This window comes from Stylophora pistillata, chromosome 3 (genome assembly GCF_964205215.1).
Source record: "Stylophora pistillata chromosome 3, jaStyPist1.2, whole genome shotgun sequence".
NCBI lineage: Eukaryota > Metazoa > Cnidaria > Anthozoa > Scleractinia > Pocilloporidae > Stylophora > Stylophora pistillata.
In genome coordinates this window covers 41,066,574-41,082,791 of record NC_142521.1, presented here as the reverse complement: position 1 = coordinate 41,082,791, position 16,218 = coordinate 41,066,574, and the positions used below count along the sequence as shown (strand labels likewise).

Sequence of the window (16,218 nt, the reverse complement as noted above, 5' to 3'; positions counted from 1 at the left end):
GCTCCAAGACATCTGTATATGTTTATAAAACTAGAAATAGTTTTTTATTCTTCAGTTGTAGAAATCTAGAAGTCAGGGAAAATTCATAGAAACTGCAATGTTTACAAATACCGGAAGTCACGCATCGTACTGACCCGTGATTGGCTTATTTACCGTTTAGTCGCAGGGACTGGTCGCGCAAACAGTTCACACGAAGGGACAAACATTTGTTTCATGCGACAAGTCCCTGCGACTGGTCGCATGAATTCAAACCAGTTTAAATTCATGCGACCAGTCGCAGGGACCAAATTTTGGTCCCTGCGACAACAGAAATGTGTAGTTCACACGAAGGGACTAGTCGCATGAAACTGGTCGCTGGGACTAGTCGCAGGGACTAGTCCCATCGTGTGTGCCGACCTTAAAGGTCTGAATTTTTTAAAGGTCTGAAAGCTGAATTTTTTACCTTTCAGATTGGTTTCCTAAGTAACTTGGTAGCATTTACATCTGCGTCAACGCGTTCGAATTGTTTTTAACAAATCAAAAGTTCTACAACTTTCCTTCAGAGTTCTCGAACGTGACGGTCAAATGATTCGAAACCAAAAACACTGCGTCAGAAAATTAATATCAAAATAATATTCGGTCGAGCATTACATCATTAAAATGCACTTATGCTTGTTTATCCAAGGAATTTGCTGTGCTGAATTACTGTAAAAGGGAAACATTCTTGTGATGAGGATTTAAGAAAAATCCTGAAGGGTTTTCCACTGGGAAAATTAAAGAAAACACTCAGGGAACGCTATGTAATATTACAGTTATGAATGACGTGTCTCGACCGTCAGCAATTACTTGTTGCAGTTTCATTCTTTTGTTTTTATAGCACAGTCACTTTCCAATCTTCTGGAACAGGCCACGGATCGCTCATTCATTTGAAACAAATTCTACAATCCTCAAGTAACTTTTTCATGCCACGCACCTTGTAAATTAGCATTGATAACATCATTAACAGGGGCCTTTATAAATCAAAGGCGGCGCGGTGGCTCTATTGTTACAAGGAAGTAAAAGAATTTTCTAGACTGAATATAGCCTGCACGGCATCAGGTGACCTGCACTGTGTAGTTATTTTTGATTGCGCCGCAATAAATTAAGTTTTTATTTATGTAATTTCGATAACTTATCTGTGGCTCATTTAGTTTGGTGTTGTGAGTCACAGGGAAGTATATATCTCGATTTTATATCTCGGTGAGCAGGCGGTGTGCGCACTCCGATTGCATTGCATTATGGTAGCGTTATTTTCAATATGGCGGTAAAAGCAGCAGAAATCGGCAGATTTTAGTGCTTGAGACCCTTTTGTGGAGCGAAAAAGCCTATTGTTGCGTTTAGTGTGTTGCGTTACATAGCGTTACTACTGCAAGGACATTTATTCTATGTACTCAATCGTGTTGTAAATCCACTTTCCTAAGTGAAGGAAAATGAAGTAATCGCGAGTGTTGTGCGGTAAATCTTCTATCTTAATCACTGAATGAAGGACAGTTTAATTAGAGCAACGAAAAGAGTCACATGATCCATGAAAACCTTAAATATTCTCTACGGACTACAACTCCTATGAGGACACAGGCGCAATTGAAAACTTCAAGTCTCCTCGCATTGTGTCCTTTCAAATCCCTTTAAACGCAAAAGGCAATGATCAAGCTCCGGTCGTCAAGATATCAGTCAAATAGACTGATCTATGAAAAACACGTAGAGTGGTTACCATAGCTTATCTTCTCAGCACCTAATCTCATTCTATCTGATTGCAAGATATCAGTCAAATAGACTGATCTATGAAAAACATGTAGAGTGGTTACCATAGCTTATCTTCTCAGCACCTAATCTCATTCTATCTGATTGCTTCCATCAATAGTCATATTGTTATGGGCCGCATTGGAATAGAAGAATGTGACTAACACTACTGTATTTGCCTCCTGGCAAGCTTCGCTTTCATGACTATTGGATCCGGTTGATTTCCTGATGAAAAGCAATTCCTTTAAAGTTTTTTAAACATCAATATCTTAAAACAGTATATGACTGAGTTGATAAAGGAGTTTGCTACTGTTAGAGATCTAGTCGCTGTTTTAAGAACATTGAATCTTTCAGGAGTGACTGTAAACTTAAAGTTCAGGATTACAGCTAACGGTAGCCAAGTTGTTAGTGATAACAAAGTTACAGTGGTTAGAGTTTTGGTCAAATCTTGGTTTCGTTTGTGGCTATTTTGTGGTAGTCTTGGGTCATTCTTCATGACAAAGAACCAGATAACACAATAAGCATACACGATTGTTGTTAGGCAAATATATAGAAAGACTTTCGTATATAGGTTCAGTACTTCTTGCGGCAACCGCAGTAACTTAAAAATTGGCACCATTCCTGATAAAAGCCACACAACTCCGATAGCATACGTATACGTTTGTTTTGACATGGATCTGTTGCGAAATGGCCACACTATTACGTGGAGTCTTTCTAATGAGATAAGGACCAGGAAAAATATGGAAGTATTGTTGCGTTTCCAAGAATGACAGCAAATGCTTCCACGGTTAATGTTAATATCCATGGTAGTGTAGAAACACGTCTTAATATCGGTTCTCTATTGCAAGCCACTGCTTGTAAACAAAATGTAATTCTCAGTTTCATATTTAGGAGATAACATTCTATTGGTAAATAATTAATCTGAGTTAGCTTACGATGATTGTAATTAACTACAAAAGCTCTTGATCCAAGATGAGCCATTACCACAACTGATCATCTTAGGATGTTTGATGATTTTTGTTAACCTGAAAATTTCTAAGAAAAAAAATTACAAAATAGGCAAAAATACTGCTCATGATTGCACATGGATGAACGCAACTATAAAGTCGTAGCCAGACTGACCAATCAAGGACATTTCTTTAGGTTTCTGGTGGCTTTACATTGATAAATCAATAATTTTATGATGTACGCGAGACCAGATGTGATATGAACAAAAATCATCCGCTCTCCGATGGATGCATGATTGCGTAACATTTATAAATAGAAAGGATCATGATTTTTGTGATGGCGGTTATAAAATATTATTACAATCCTTTGAGTTGCATTACTCGAGTTAGAAGTTAAGTAAATTTATCTTCCTCAAAGTTTTGTTTGTATTTTCGACCAAACTGATCATGTTAAGTCATATTTCTCGAGTTAGGGTTTTGGTAAATTCGTAGCTCCAACCGATCGAATTCTACCGTTGGCGTTTCTGCAAGTTGGAAAGTGTTGTTTAAGAACTGCTCGAAATTCAGACATGCGAAAACAATACACTAGTGGATTGATAACAGAATTGGTCGGTTGTAGGAAATATGTAATGACACGAGATCCGGATAAGATGCAATTTTCATCTAGTTTAGAGAAAGGAGAAACGGTGTGTACTGAAAGGGGGATCCAGGCAATGAGCGATGCAATTGTCACAATTGCCAAGGTTTTAGCAAGTCTCTTGTTCTGATCTCGTTTATCTCGAGGTATTCGAACATCCACCTTTCTAGAGACCACCCATATAGTTATGTAGAAAGCGCTAATGGCAATCAAGCAGACGATCGTAAAGTAACCGAGAATTCCTCGGGAAATGGTGCGGCGAAACGAAGTAGGAAAAACATCTGAAGACAACACAATCCCGTTCAGAAGGAGAGAAGTAATCCACACCCCAGCGATGCACTTCGCGTAGAAACGTGTTGTGATTACCTTGTGAAGAAAAGGGAAAGCAACTGCCAAAAATCTCTCTCCGGCGATAAGTAACAAAGACGTCAAAGACGCATTATTAGCGAAAACATCCATTCGCAGGAACCTAGTAGTTACGAACAATGGACTTTCATCTAAGCCGTTATGCTTCAAAATGCTCGTACTTATGAGTACGACCCCTCCAAAACCAACAACCAAATCGGCGATCGTAAGGTTTATCAAAAGGTAATAGGTTCTTTTCAGAACGGATCTCAATTTCCATAATACAATAGTGGTGATGATATTTCCTCCGATGATAGCAACGGTTACCGTTGCGAGGAGAGCTGTCCACGCAAAGAACTCGGTAGAATTGCACATTTTAAGCTAGAAGTCTTTCTTTCCAAAAATTGTTGTTCTTTTCTGGTGCATAACCAAGACTTCCTGTGAGTTTGCAGATTACAATAATTTTTCAACGGTTTTGCACATCTATGGAATACCCTATCACATGTAAAAAGAGCAGTCTAGTAAAGAACAAAGTTGATGGTGCAAGTAAAGTTTTCGATCAAAAGAAAATATCGTTTACATTTCAAAAAATAATCTTAGCAAGTTTTTTCAAGGGATGGACGTTGAAAGATCAACAGCTACTCTTTATTTTGACGAAACGAAAAGTTAGTTTATTTAAACTTTCTTCTGCATCTAATTAATATAGTTTCAATGGAAATCATGTGAAGAAAATTAAGTCCGCTCTATCTGTACTGAGTCCCTATCGTTATTCGTGATCATATTGATTGTACATTCATCAGATGCATTGAAACATTACAAGGTGCAAAAGCCAGTATACGGGATTCGTGTATTGCTTTATTAATTGAAACTACCCGCTTTATAAATTATAACTACTCGCTTCATGAAAACGAAGAGTACTTATTTTTGAGTGACACTTATTTAGAAAGCCGAGATTTTTTTCGACCTAAAAAAATCAAACTTGACAGGTTCATTGTAAGCTATGATAACATATCGAAGAATTGTGCATCACAGACACTAAATAATAACTTTTTAACAATAAAAGTCTACCATTATTTGTTTTGCGGAAGCTTCAGGCAAGGTTTGTCTTAATTAAAAAAAACCGAGAAACTTCGACGATAACAGCCGTCTTCAAGATTAAATGACAAAACATGAATGTAAGAAGTCATAGGTAGAAAAAGGCAGCTATCAGCTATTGACGGTGAATCTAATTACCTTTTTTCTTTAAGGTTACTTTCCACCTTCAGAAGCAGAAAAAATTATTTTTTCTCTTATTTGACTAAATTGAAGTAAAAAATTTTCCCCAACGTTTTCTGAAAAAAAGGGATTTTTAAATCTCCAAAAGCGTCCGAGAGGAAGCCTTCAGCACCAGAGAGAGCGTTGTTGATTTAGAAAAATTTTCTGTCCTCACCAACAGTTTACAAGCGCGGGTGGTTTGTCGCGACTTGACAAGGTTTGGCCAAAGCGGACAAATCTTGAAGCGTACCGCTGACAAAATTTTCTTTGGTGAAAACTGGACAAAATCTACTTAATGAACAAAACCGTGATAGACTTGTCGATCATTTGCCATAACAGCTACGACCAGCGTGTGACCGCACTGAAATCAGTTTGATAGAAAGGCCGCAATAAATGTTTCCTGGTGCAAAACTCGGGGATTCTAAAACTTAAAAATGACTTGGTATGAATCTTGGAATTGGGAGTTGGAATCCTTTGGCAAACTATGCTACCGAAAAATGCCGGCATTTATCAAGCTTTCTTACAGATGTATAGTCTGCTGGGATTTTAGTGAAACTGGCACGCGTATGAATTTTTCCGCAAAGGACACCCGCGAAGGTGGGAAGTGATCTCAAACGATGCTGCTCTGCACACTTTCCAGCACAGCCAAGTTTACCAGCTTCGCAACACGTAGCCTTGAATAATGAGAAAGCAATAGATAATTGTTCCAGAACCAGAATCTAAATATAAAAGCTATCATATGCGAAAAGATAAAAACTATCTAAGACAGAATTATATATAAGTACTTTTTAGAATATAGCTAGCAGAGTCGCGCAGTCAAATTCATTATACGTAAGCGTGCTCAAAATCCCGATAGTGCACGCTGATAGCGTCAGCAAATCTGACTTTGCCAGAAAGTTTTTTTTCGCGCGAGCGGCCATTGCTAGTGCGGGGAAAAACAATACATTTCGCGACAATAATGGATACAAACAGAAACTCGGCCTGCTAGTCCGAAAACGAAGACAATGTTTCGACCTTTTCCCATGGGCTAGAGTTCTTAAATGAGGCAAAAAAAGAGAAAAACAAAGGAAAAGGAGACTCGGCATCAGCGCCGTCACGATTCGCTTCAACTGATATTGTTGTCCGTTTTTCGTGTCGCATTTGATGCACAATTCCACCGGCTATGTTCTAAAACAATTGGTTCATGCTTTCAGCTGTGCACTATCGAGTTATGGAGCACGTGGGAAGTTTGGAGAGCACTTAAGAAGCTAGAATTGCCCTCGGCTATCGCCTCGGGCAACTCTTACGCTTCTTTTGTGCTCTCCAAACTTCCCGCGTGCTCCATAACTCGATAGTGCACGCTAAAGCATGAACCAATTGTTAAGCAAAGAAAAAGTCAAATAAGGCTTTTTTAGACAAATAGCAGCAGTTCTAACTAATACTCAATTTGAAATCACCCTACTCCTGCTACAACTGAACAGCCTTCTAGGTATTGTCATGAATTCTGGCATGAGAAAACGATAAACAACTGGATTGAGAAATGAATTTTCCAACTGGAAAAACCTTCCAGCCAAGAAAGCCCTGATGCGCATGTTGCAAATGTCATGGAAGTCTTGTAGTGGAACGGGCGTCACAACAAATGGAACCCAGGTTACAACAGTCGTCAGTGTCACGATGAAAAGGGTTTTAACAAGTCTCTTGTCCTGCTCGAGCCTGTCGCACGCTATTCGAGGATCGTGATTTCTTGAGGAAATCCAGATCAAAGTGTACAAAATGCTAACGGAAAACACACCGATCACGCCGGGCCAAAGATGTCAAAATCCAAGGGCAACGAGGGGGAAATACTGAATCGGGGAAGAGCATTGGAGAAAAGCTGATCAGTGCGACTAACACACCACCAGCCCACGGCCAAACAACACCATGCACATAAACCTGTTTGCTTAAGGTTCTGTGGTTCAAAGGATGCGTTACTGCGTAAAATCTTTCAAACGTGATGAACATCAATGTACCTAGAGGCACTCTCAGCGAGAACATCAAAGGCTAAAAATTTTTTCAAGAAATAAATTTGCGGTATTTTAAGATTCCAAATGTTGCTGATGGTTATTTTCACGGACGAATTCCCAACTATCAAATCGGCTATAGAGAGGTTTCAGTATCGGCAGGTAAAAATGTCTTCCTTCAAAACAGATCTCGTTTTCAAGAATACAATGGTAGTGATGATATTTCCTGCGATAATAACTAAAGTTTCTACTGCAAAGAGAACGGTCCATGATAATACTTTGATAGAGCTGCACATTTTTCATGTAAAGTTGTCCTTTCTCTAAAATTTATCTCCCTCTTTAGGAGGCTAAATTTACGTTTGAAAGATGCTAGCTTTTAGCAGCCATCCCAAAGAAAAAACGCTCAGTGGATAATGCATGATAATGCTTCTACTATTTCCCTTCAAATTGTTCCTTTTTCAATTTCCGAGCTCAAGTGGTGGAGAAATGTTCATTATTATTCCGATATGATTAAATTTCTAAAAAAAACACCCTAATAAAACGTGATTGGTTGCTTGAGTCGTTTATAATGACAACCAGCAGGAAATAGCCCAAGGGGATGTGCTTCTCAAAATTAAAAATTAAATCTAAAGAAAATTCTGAAAACAAACGTCAGGAGACAAACAGTTATCGAGCAAGAGCGACCAGTTTAGAGTTAGAAAACTATTTTAACTTGTTATTTTTTTTAAAATCCTTATCACACTCGATCGCATATTTTCAAAAAATTATTTTCATATGATGGAACAAATTAAAAGGACCACAGGAAGAATTGATATAAATAAACTTATGAAATAAGTATCTTCAGGGTGTTTGCAGTTTGCAGTCTAAACCGCCTCCCGGTTAGCTCAATGGATAGAGCGCTGGACTGTTGTGCGGGAGGTCGAGGGTTCGAGCCCCGGCCGGACCAACACTCAAGGTCTTAAAATAATTGAGAAGAATTTGCTACCTTTCTATAACATCAAGAAATGGTTAGATACTCTAGTCTTCTCGGATAGGGACGAATAAATGGAGGTCCCGTCTCCTGCAGGGTTGGGGTAGGAGACGTTAATTTCCCACACACGAGATTACTGTGTGATGGATGTCCTCCCCTGGGGTGGGATGGGTGGGAAGGTGAGATCGATAGACTGAAGCGGCTGCCAGAGGCGCCCGATATGCTGACGTCTGTTCTCAACCTTACACTGCACCCGTAACTCAGCCTCTGGGCTGCAAGTGGTCAGATATAAACTATATTACAATAAACTATATTACTATTACTATTATGCTACTGGAGACTGGAACAATATATAATCTTGGAAGACGTTGGACCCGTTCATTTTTTATCTAGACATTATTTCTATTTATTTTTCTCTTTTTTAGGCATCTGCGAGGGGTTCTCGTCACCAACCGGGAGACCAGATGTGGGCCTTAATAAAAGCAAGCTTTGAACAAAATCATCTTTATTCGAGCAATAAATTAAGGAAAAATAAACAAAACTTCCACCAATAAAATGTGGGTTATAATTGGCCCAGAATTTACATGCTGCTTTTTTATAATAATAAATCTATTTGTAGCATCCTTTAGCCTTGAGGCACTTTGACATGCATGGGAATATATTAGAATTTCAAGATGGAATTTAAACTTTCCCCATCATTTAAACTCTGAAGGCTAAGGTGCTAAAAAAGAAGAATTGTTAAAGGTAAGTTTCTTGTAGCGCAATTTCTATTTGTTTAATTACGCTGAACAAGTTAATCACTCACTGCAATGCCGCAGAATTTTTTCCTCTCAAATTGTGACAATCTTTTTTTAAAAATAGGTCTCGTAAAGGAAGTTGATATTCTAGAACGGAAAAACAGGATATGAAGAGTAATTCCAAATGAGAAATGTTGAATATGAAAGTGGTGATTGACTAATAGTATGTCTCAAGAAAAACAAAATATGCTGAAAGGGTTGATGAACAGAGTCATAAATAATAAAATAGTTGGAATTCATCAGGATGACCAGTACCCCAGTTGCTTAAACTGGAAACATTGTGTTGAAGTTCGTTTATTCTCTGCCATTAAAATAAACTTGTCGAAGTACTTTTTTTTTCCCCTGCCTTCCAAGGCAGATCCCAATACTGATTTTAATCCGAGACGTCGAAGATCGGCCGAATAATATACAATATTCACTAAGTTTCCCTGCTCAGCAGGAAGAGGTTTCTACCTTAAACATCTATTTGAATTTCTAGAGATCACTCTCTTCTCGTTTTCACTCAAAATCTAAGGATTGATAGAACCCATCTTTCTTTCATTTTTCATTCTATCCTCCTCCCAAATTGATGTGAATCTTTTATTTTAAATCTCTTCATATTTCGTTCGTTCTTTTGTTCACTTTCACAGCATGAACATTTCAATCGAGACCAGTTCGTCGAGCCTATCCGTGAAAGAACCATATTCATTTGGTTTCAAAGTGCTTACTGCGTGGTGTGTGGTTTTCGTAACAGAGGCCTCTTTGATACTTCTAGGGAATCTTTATGCTACTGTTTTGTTTTTGAGAGGACGTTTTAATCTTGTCAGATACTTTGCAATCAGCCTGTCATTCACAGACATTCTTAGAGGCTTGGCTGCTATAACGATTTTCCTTGGTTTGCTGCAATCAGATGGGCATCATTGCAGTTTGAACCATGAAGAACTGCACCTCTCGTTGCAAACGCTCTGCGACGTTTTCTCGACCTCTTTCTTGGCTGCAATCTCCTTAGACATGTATTACAGGACCTTCTGGCCTCTAACTCATATTTTCACTCGTGTCAGATGCTACATGACGGCTAATATTTTAATTTGGATTTTGTCGATGGCAGTGAGCATGACCTCTGCATTTTCCCTGGCTGGTTTCTACAGTGTTCTTGTCGCTAAAGTGGCGGTATGGTTTGTTGAGATTATTAACTTGACAATTATTGGCACTAATTACATTCTGATATGGCAGCAACCTCCGTTTAAACGAAATGCTACCGTATGGAGGTTGCAAAAACAAAACTTTGAGCTTTCGAGGGCGTTTACACTTTGCGCTATTATCTACTTTGCGATGTGGTTGCCGGTGGAAATTTTGGAAGGAATGTCGTACTTTAATTTGGATTTCCCATGCAATGCAGTTCTTTCAATGAGATTTTTTAAGACTTTCTGCTCTCTTGTGAGTCCTGTGGTGTATGCCATAAAGCTCTCACGCTTCAGCAAACCCTTGAGATGCACTACGACAAGGTGTAAAGTTAAGAAAATACTTCCACCAGACAGTTCGCCTGTCCCAACACTCAGATCCGCCTCGTATTTGATTACACCATTGTAAAACATCCTATTTATTTGCGTTGATCATGCAAATAACTAAGGTAGTAAGGTGTGCATCAATTCCTGCCCCAGTAAATAAGGAGAAAGTGGGTCACCAAAAGGAGCGCAACCATTGATTCATGTATATAGTTCGGATTTGATTATATGTTTTTTTTTTTTATAATTTTCTTCCTTATTTATCCATTCATTTATTCAACTATCCGCTTTATTTTCCTTGGTCACTAACCGGGTCCAGATAAGTCATAATTGGTTGCCTAACCTGCAATGTCAAAAACATCGTGTATCTATGTATGTGTGCATGCGTGCAGGCAAGCTTGCACATGTGAGTATGTGTGTCTCTACAAAATTAATGATACATGTATAGCTGTTTAAGTTTTGGGACCGTTTCTTTACCTAACTACTACTCCATCTGCGTTTTTTTTGTTCACGTATCACGAAAACAGTTTAATCAATATATATTTTTTTTTGAGGGACGAATATTCGCCTTGACGACATATTTCTTCATTAGCTACTGCTGGACATGCATATTAATTATCAGTTACATATCTAAGACATTAATCTGTGCAGTCTTTCTTTTGTAGAATGTATTGTTGTCACTTAAGACATTTAGTAGAAATGACTTGATTATTCTGTTTCCAGCGAGTCTCGTTGTTTGATAAGCAACCACATCTGACTACCGCATAGAGCAGAAACTTTATGCTGTTTATTTAACTCTAACATGCCTTAACATAATACATACGGGTTAATACTTACTTCTTATTAACCGAGCGGGAGGTCTGTATGGGAGAACCTTGACCGAAGTCGCCAGTACAGACCGAACGCAGTGAGGTCTGTACCAGCGACCGAGATCAAGATTCTTTCATACAGACCGACCTAGCTCGGTTAATAAGAACTAAGTATTGACCTGTATTTTTATTATGTGGCTGTGTCTTATATGCCAATTTTTTATATTCTTTGCACCTTTTTTTTCTAGACCGGTCTAGATGCCGGTCTAGATGGGAAAATCTAGACCGCTTTCAATATTGATTTCAGCCAATCAAATTCGTGAATTCGGTAGTTCCCAGTCCTTGTGAGACATAGCCATATAATAAAAACAAATAATTGTTAAACCTTAGACCTTCAATCTGTGACTAACCTCTGATTACAGTGCTTTACAACAGCGAAGGAGCTTAATAAAGGGACAGCCTCGCTTCTTGCGCTAAAGTTAAGCTAGCGAACACAATTTTAAAACTAGGCCACTGCGGTATGAATATGTAAATGTTTGTCACTAAACGTATATGTCACCTACCTAGACTATAGAGCGTCTCAACGGAGTTAACTGTTTAACAATTATTCCACTCGCGCTTGTTGGAGATGAGATGATAGATAGCCAACGAGGCGCTACGCGCCTCGTTGGCTATAATCATCTCATCTCCAACAAGCGCGAGTGGAATAATTGTTTTATTAAAAAAAAACCGCCCCCAAGATATTAGACAAATCTTCTCGACTTTATTTCTAAGAAGACATCTTTTAGCTCCTTTTAATTTTAAGCTGACGCGTACGCTTACCATATTTGTAAATTATGGTATATTGGCTCATATACCATAATGGCTAAGCCAATAAATAGTCTTGAATTGCATTATCGAATGATCGAGTTTTTAATAATAATTATTAGCCGTACAATGGCAAAAAAATTAACTCGTCAGAGAGCAAGTAGGATACATGCTTACTTCCAACTTTGAAATTGTTAAAAAGATGTTAATCAACGAAGTAAGTTTAAAATGTTAAGGATTAGAGCGTTAGGGCCTTATTGGCTGCTTCAGCAATGCTGTATTCCAAAAAAATGAAACACTTATTCAATACTTTTTGGCAAACAATGCAAGTAGTGCCTGGATGCTACAGTTGTTAATGAATTGTTTCTTTACAGTGGTAATCTTTCACCTGTTTCTTCGTCCTTCGAAATCTGTTGAATAAAAATGTATAATGAGTATACTAGAAAGTCTTTGAAAGTATTTGTAGATAACATTAGAAGGGAAAAAATAAAATTGATCAAGGAATCGATAAAAGAAGTATTAGACCAACAGAATCAGCCTTCCACCACTCCTTTCCCTCCACTGACCAGTTCTTAAAATGGACAAACACGAACAGTCATTAAACATAAATAAGTTTATAACATAACCAAAGTAAAGCGCGCGCTCTGATTGGTCAATTTAGCGTTCCCCATTTGCCCATGGGTGTACGCTGCTGACGTGAGCAAATGCAAAGACTATTTTTCCGCGCGCGCTTGTTTTTTCTGGTCGCGTAAGATTTGTTAAATAAAAGGGAACTCTTTAGCTACAATGTATCAATGTTATGTTATAAAACAAATGGTAAACACCACAGCGTACACTATTGAGTTATGGATGCACTTGGGAGGTTTGCTAAGCACTCAAGAAGCTAGAGTCGCTCTCGGCTATCGCCTCGAGCGACTCTTACGCTTCTTTCGTGCTTAGCAACCTCCCGCGTGCATCCATAACTCAATAGTGTACGCTGTGGTGTTTACCATTTGTTAATTATGAAAAATACTAAGTTACCGTTTATATCGCTACAATCAGGCACGCCAGCTGTTCGGGAATCAGGTAACTCTATGCCAGACTCGTCTACGCACCAACACTCGCCTAATTTAAGATGACACTGCAAAGGCTCAAAATCTCCGTTGTCTTTACAGCGAGGAATGAAATCATTGGAGCTCGCGGTGTTTATCTCGCGTTGCAACTCACAGTAAGTTAAACTCCGGCCTAAAAGTAGTGACAGAAATGTGTATGATAAGGTCATAACTTTTTCTTTTTCTTTTTCATTTTTTGTTGGATTTTAATGCCGAGGACACGATAGTAAATCAAATAATAAAGGTGCAAAATAACAGCTGAAACCGAAACAAAAGTGAATCAATAGTCCTGTCCTTTTTAACTTTGGAATTTTTTTTTTCTGGCAGTTTATATCAGAAGTGATCTGAATTCGTCATGTCACTAAGTTAGTTCTGTCAAATTTTACGTACCATGGCAACCTGCTTGACACTCATCATAACTGGTAAATCTGTTGGCATTGCCCTCGCACCCTCCATAAATAAACACTGCGCATACTCCGGCAGTGTTGTTGAAGAACCAAGCCGGTTCAAACACCTCACATTTCCCTCTGTCTGGGAGTAGCTGGCAGTTCGTCTCAGCATCTAAAATGAAAGACATTTTACGACATCAAATAATAGGTCTGGCGGGAGGTGCACGCATTCTGAGTAAATTTGCGAGACTACTAAATTATTTAATTTGGCGACTTTGTACGCCCAAAGATAAAACAGCTCTGGCCTGACTCACACTAACAAATTCGTTACTTATAGGTATCAAATTTACCTTTAGGTTCGCAATTTGGATCTCCAACTTTTCTGGTTTCCGGCTTCTCGTTTCCTTCCTCATCAACACACCAGCACTCGCCGGTTACTGAATTGCACTGGGTTGTTTTAAAAGATCCATCCCTTTCACAGAGTGGCACAGGCCTACCACGCTCATTTATGTCCGAGACGTGGTTGTAGCGGCTTTGGCACAAGGTCAGTCTATGATCTATGGAGACTAGAAAAGATGTAGGGTAGTTCAAGACGTCAATTTCATGCTCATATCTCGAACACATGCTAACAACATTTAATGTTTCATTAACAGCACTTGCAGGAAAACGCGGGTAAAGATATCAAAAGGTTGCGATCGCGATGACAGGAGACCAGTTAAAATGAGTTCAAATAATGCATTCAAGGAAATTAGGATTTTCCCCAGATAAGCCAGTTTAAATGTTAAACCCGTACAAGTAATCCTCCCCAGACCCCCCGGAAACTGACAGAGTTACCCGCAGCCTGATTTTCATGAACAAGGCAACTTTGCGAGAAATAGGATCTTACAAAACAGAGGGTTCTAATTTTTTTAATACAGCCGGTTTTAGGGTGGTCAAGGATGCTATTATAATGCTATTATAAAAAATTAGAAAGACTATCAAAGAAACCGTTCACTAATAAGACTCAAATTTTATTATTAAAAATAAGCACATGATCCTATCAGAAAATGTTACCTTTTTTAACAGGACTCACCTGAACAATTAGGCCGTCCTCTAACTCGTGTCTCAGTTAATTCGTTCCCAAAATCATCCACACACCAACAAAATCCAGTAGAGACATGGCATTGAAGAGCTCGATAGCGACCGTCATCTAAACATTGTGGTACATATAACCCCAGAGGAGTTTCTGGGAAGGATGCCAGTATCTCATTGTACTTCTTCTTACACAATTTTCCTTTTCCTTGAGTGAGTGAGTAAAACGAGGATAAAGAAAAGCAGGTTTTAAGTCATCCAAATGTGCATTGTGTGTAGTGCGTCTAATGGGTTACACAATTTGGTATCTAGCAATTTCCTGCCAGCTTTTTTTTTTTTTTTTTTTTTCATGAGGTACCAACCTTTCATTGGCGTATTGAAGGGACACTTTTTATCAACTGGGGAGGGGGGGGGGGGAATTATCTCTAGAACTTGAATTAAACCGTGAAGGAGACCCTTCTCGTGTAGTAGTCCTGAGTAAATGAAATAAATATCTTCTTAACTACGGCGACAAACGCAGCGCAGACTTTTGTAAGATTTCCAAGAGAGAAATTCGGAGAAACCAGTACAACTAAAAATATAAGTATGTTGGTGACTCGCCAGACAACCAAAAGGGACTTCTTTGTTTACTGGAAAATCTATCTCCGTCAGCCAATGAACTGTGACCTTGTACTAGAGAAATTAAATCTCGGATATAGACCAGCAGTTGGAATTATTTTTAAATACTATGGAATTGATTGAAGTATGAATTGCCTTACCACATCTGGGTCTCCCTTTAACTTTACTCCCTTTTACTTCAGTGCCATACTCGTCGACGCACCAGCAGTACCCTGTTGTCATGTGACACTGGACTACCTCGAAGCCTCCATCGGCTTTGCATTCAGGAACATACATTCCCACAGTTGGAACACTCCTAGGGCCTAGAGCCTGACGTCGCTGGATTTGGCACGGACTCAGCCAGGCTTCGATAAAAATTAAACCACAACGTTATACTTTTGAAATCGGAATAAGTAACCAAGAAGGAAGCTCTTCATTTTGGTGACTTAAATGGTGGTGGGAAAAGAAGCAAAGTATTCGGGGGGCATTTAAATTAAGCTTGCTTTAAAGTCGTCATGGTATGTTTGGTTTTGCAAATCATTCTGACTGAATAGCTGAGGAATGTAAAAGCTATTGAGTCCAAAGACAATGCTTCCAATACAACTACTGCTTACCAATTACAGAGCAGTCCACCTTCTCATTGGATCGGGTCCCCGGTATTTCACTTCCGTTTGTATCAACACACCAGCATTCTCCTGTCAATTGAAGACACTGCATATCGTCAAAAGAACCATCGACTTTACAGTGGGGAACAAAATGTCCGTTTGGAGCGTCATCGAGACATTCTTCCCGGCGGGAGGAACAAACAGTCATTTTTTTATCTGTTAATGAATGAAAAAAATGTAAATTCAAGGCTGGTTAAAGCGTTATCTATTATAATAAAAATAGTAATTATGATAGTAATGATAATACGATTGATAATGATTACAATGATAGTTGCCTCATGTGATTTCATGTGCCACGCAATACCTTTCCATCCACTACCACAACGTCTCTAATAGACATACCTATATGGGTACAGTTTGGTATTCCCCATTGTCGAGTCCCAACCAGTTCGCTTCCATGCTTGTCAACACACCAACAGAATCCAGTCATATTGTTACACTGTACCGGGTCAAACGAGCCATCTGATAGGCAGCTTGGTATAATCAATCCGACTAATGTTCTACTGCGCATGGTCATAGCTCTCTTCTTCTCCCTCTGACACGGTGTCATGGAAACTTCAAAGTAGAAGTGATAATGTCAGCAATAATAGGCCCCTCTAATTGCATCATCTGAACGAA

The 16,218-nt window shown here is 38.9% G+C and overlaps 4 protein-coding genes across 5 annotated transcripts in view; 1 reads left to right on the top strand and 3 right to left on the bottom strand.

Annotated features, from left to right (window-relative positions):
• Positions 1 to 448: 448 nt before the first annotated feature.
• LOC148736122 (RYamide receptor-like) lies at positions 449 to 2,565 on the bottom strand. Its single transcript, XM_088755384.1, has one exon. The coding sequence runs from the start codon at positions 2,561 to 2,563 to the stop codon at positions 2,003 to 2,005; it is 561 nt and encodes a 186-aa protein (XP_088611510.1). The 5' UTR covers positions 2,564 to 2,565; the 3' UTR covers positions 449 to 2,002.
• A 45-nt stretch (positions 2,566 to 2,610) lies between these two features.
• LOC111343166 (adenosine receptor A1-like) lies at positions 2,611 to 6,787 on the bottom strand. Its single transcript, XM_088755383.1, has one exon. The coding sequence runs from the start codon at positions 4,060 to 4,062 to the stop codon at positions 3,175 to 3,177; it is 888 nt and encodes a 295-aa protein (XP_088611509.1). The 5' UTR covers positions 4,063 to 6,787; the 3' UTR covers positions 2,611 to 3,174.
• A 1,627-nt stretch (positions 6,788 to 8,414) lies between these two features.
• Positions 8,415 to 11,589, top strand: LOC111343162 (uncharacterized). Its single transcript, XM_022950315.2, has 2 exons — positions 8,415 to 8,634; positions 9,317 to 11,589. The coding sequence occupies exon 2, from the start codon at positions 9,318 to 9,320 to the stop codon at positions 10,254 to 10,256; it is 939 nt and encodes a 312-aa protein (XP_022806050.2). The 5' UTR covers positions 8,415 to 8,634; position 9,317; the 3' UTR covers positions 10,257 to 11,589.
• Positions 11,590 to 11,868: 279 nt separating this feature from the next.
• The window catches only part of LOC111343161 (uncharacterized), a 28,907-nt gene continuing 24,557 nt past the window's right edge, over positions 11,869 to 16,218 (bottom strand). For both annotated transcript variants that reach the window (XM_022950313.2, XM_022950314.2), the window contains exons 33-40: positions 15,943 to 16,155; positions 15,550 to 15,756; positions 15,097 to 15,300; positions 14,340 to 14,546; positions 13,618 to 13,833; positions 13,269 to 13,439; positions 12,808 to 13,011; positions 11,869 to 12,197 (exon numbers count right to left, since the gene is read on the bottom strand). In XM_022950313.2, the coding sequence (XP_022806048.2) occupies positions 12,172 to 12,197; positions 12,808 to 13,011; positions 13,269 to 13,439; positions 13,618 to 13,833; positions 14,340 to 14,546; positions 15,097 to 15,300; positions 15,550 to 15,756; positions 15,943 to 16,155 (1,448 nt within the window). In that variant the 3' untranslated portion in view covers positions 11,869 to 12,171. The remainder of the gene's footprint in view (positions 12,198 to 12,807; positions 13,012 to 13,268; positions 13,440 to 13,617; positions 13,834 to 14,339; positions 14,547 to 15,096; positions 15,301 to 15,549; positions 15,757 to 15,942; positions 16,156 to 16,218) is intronic.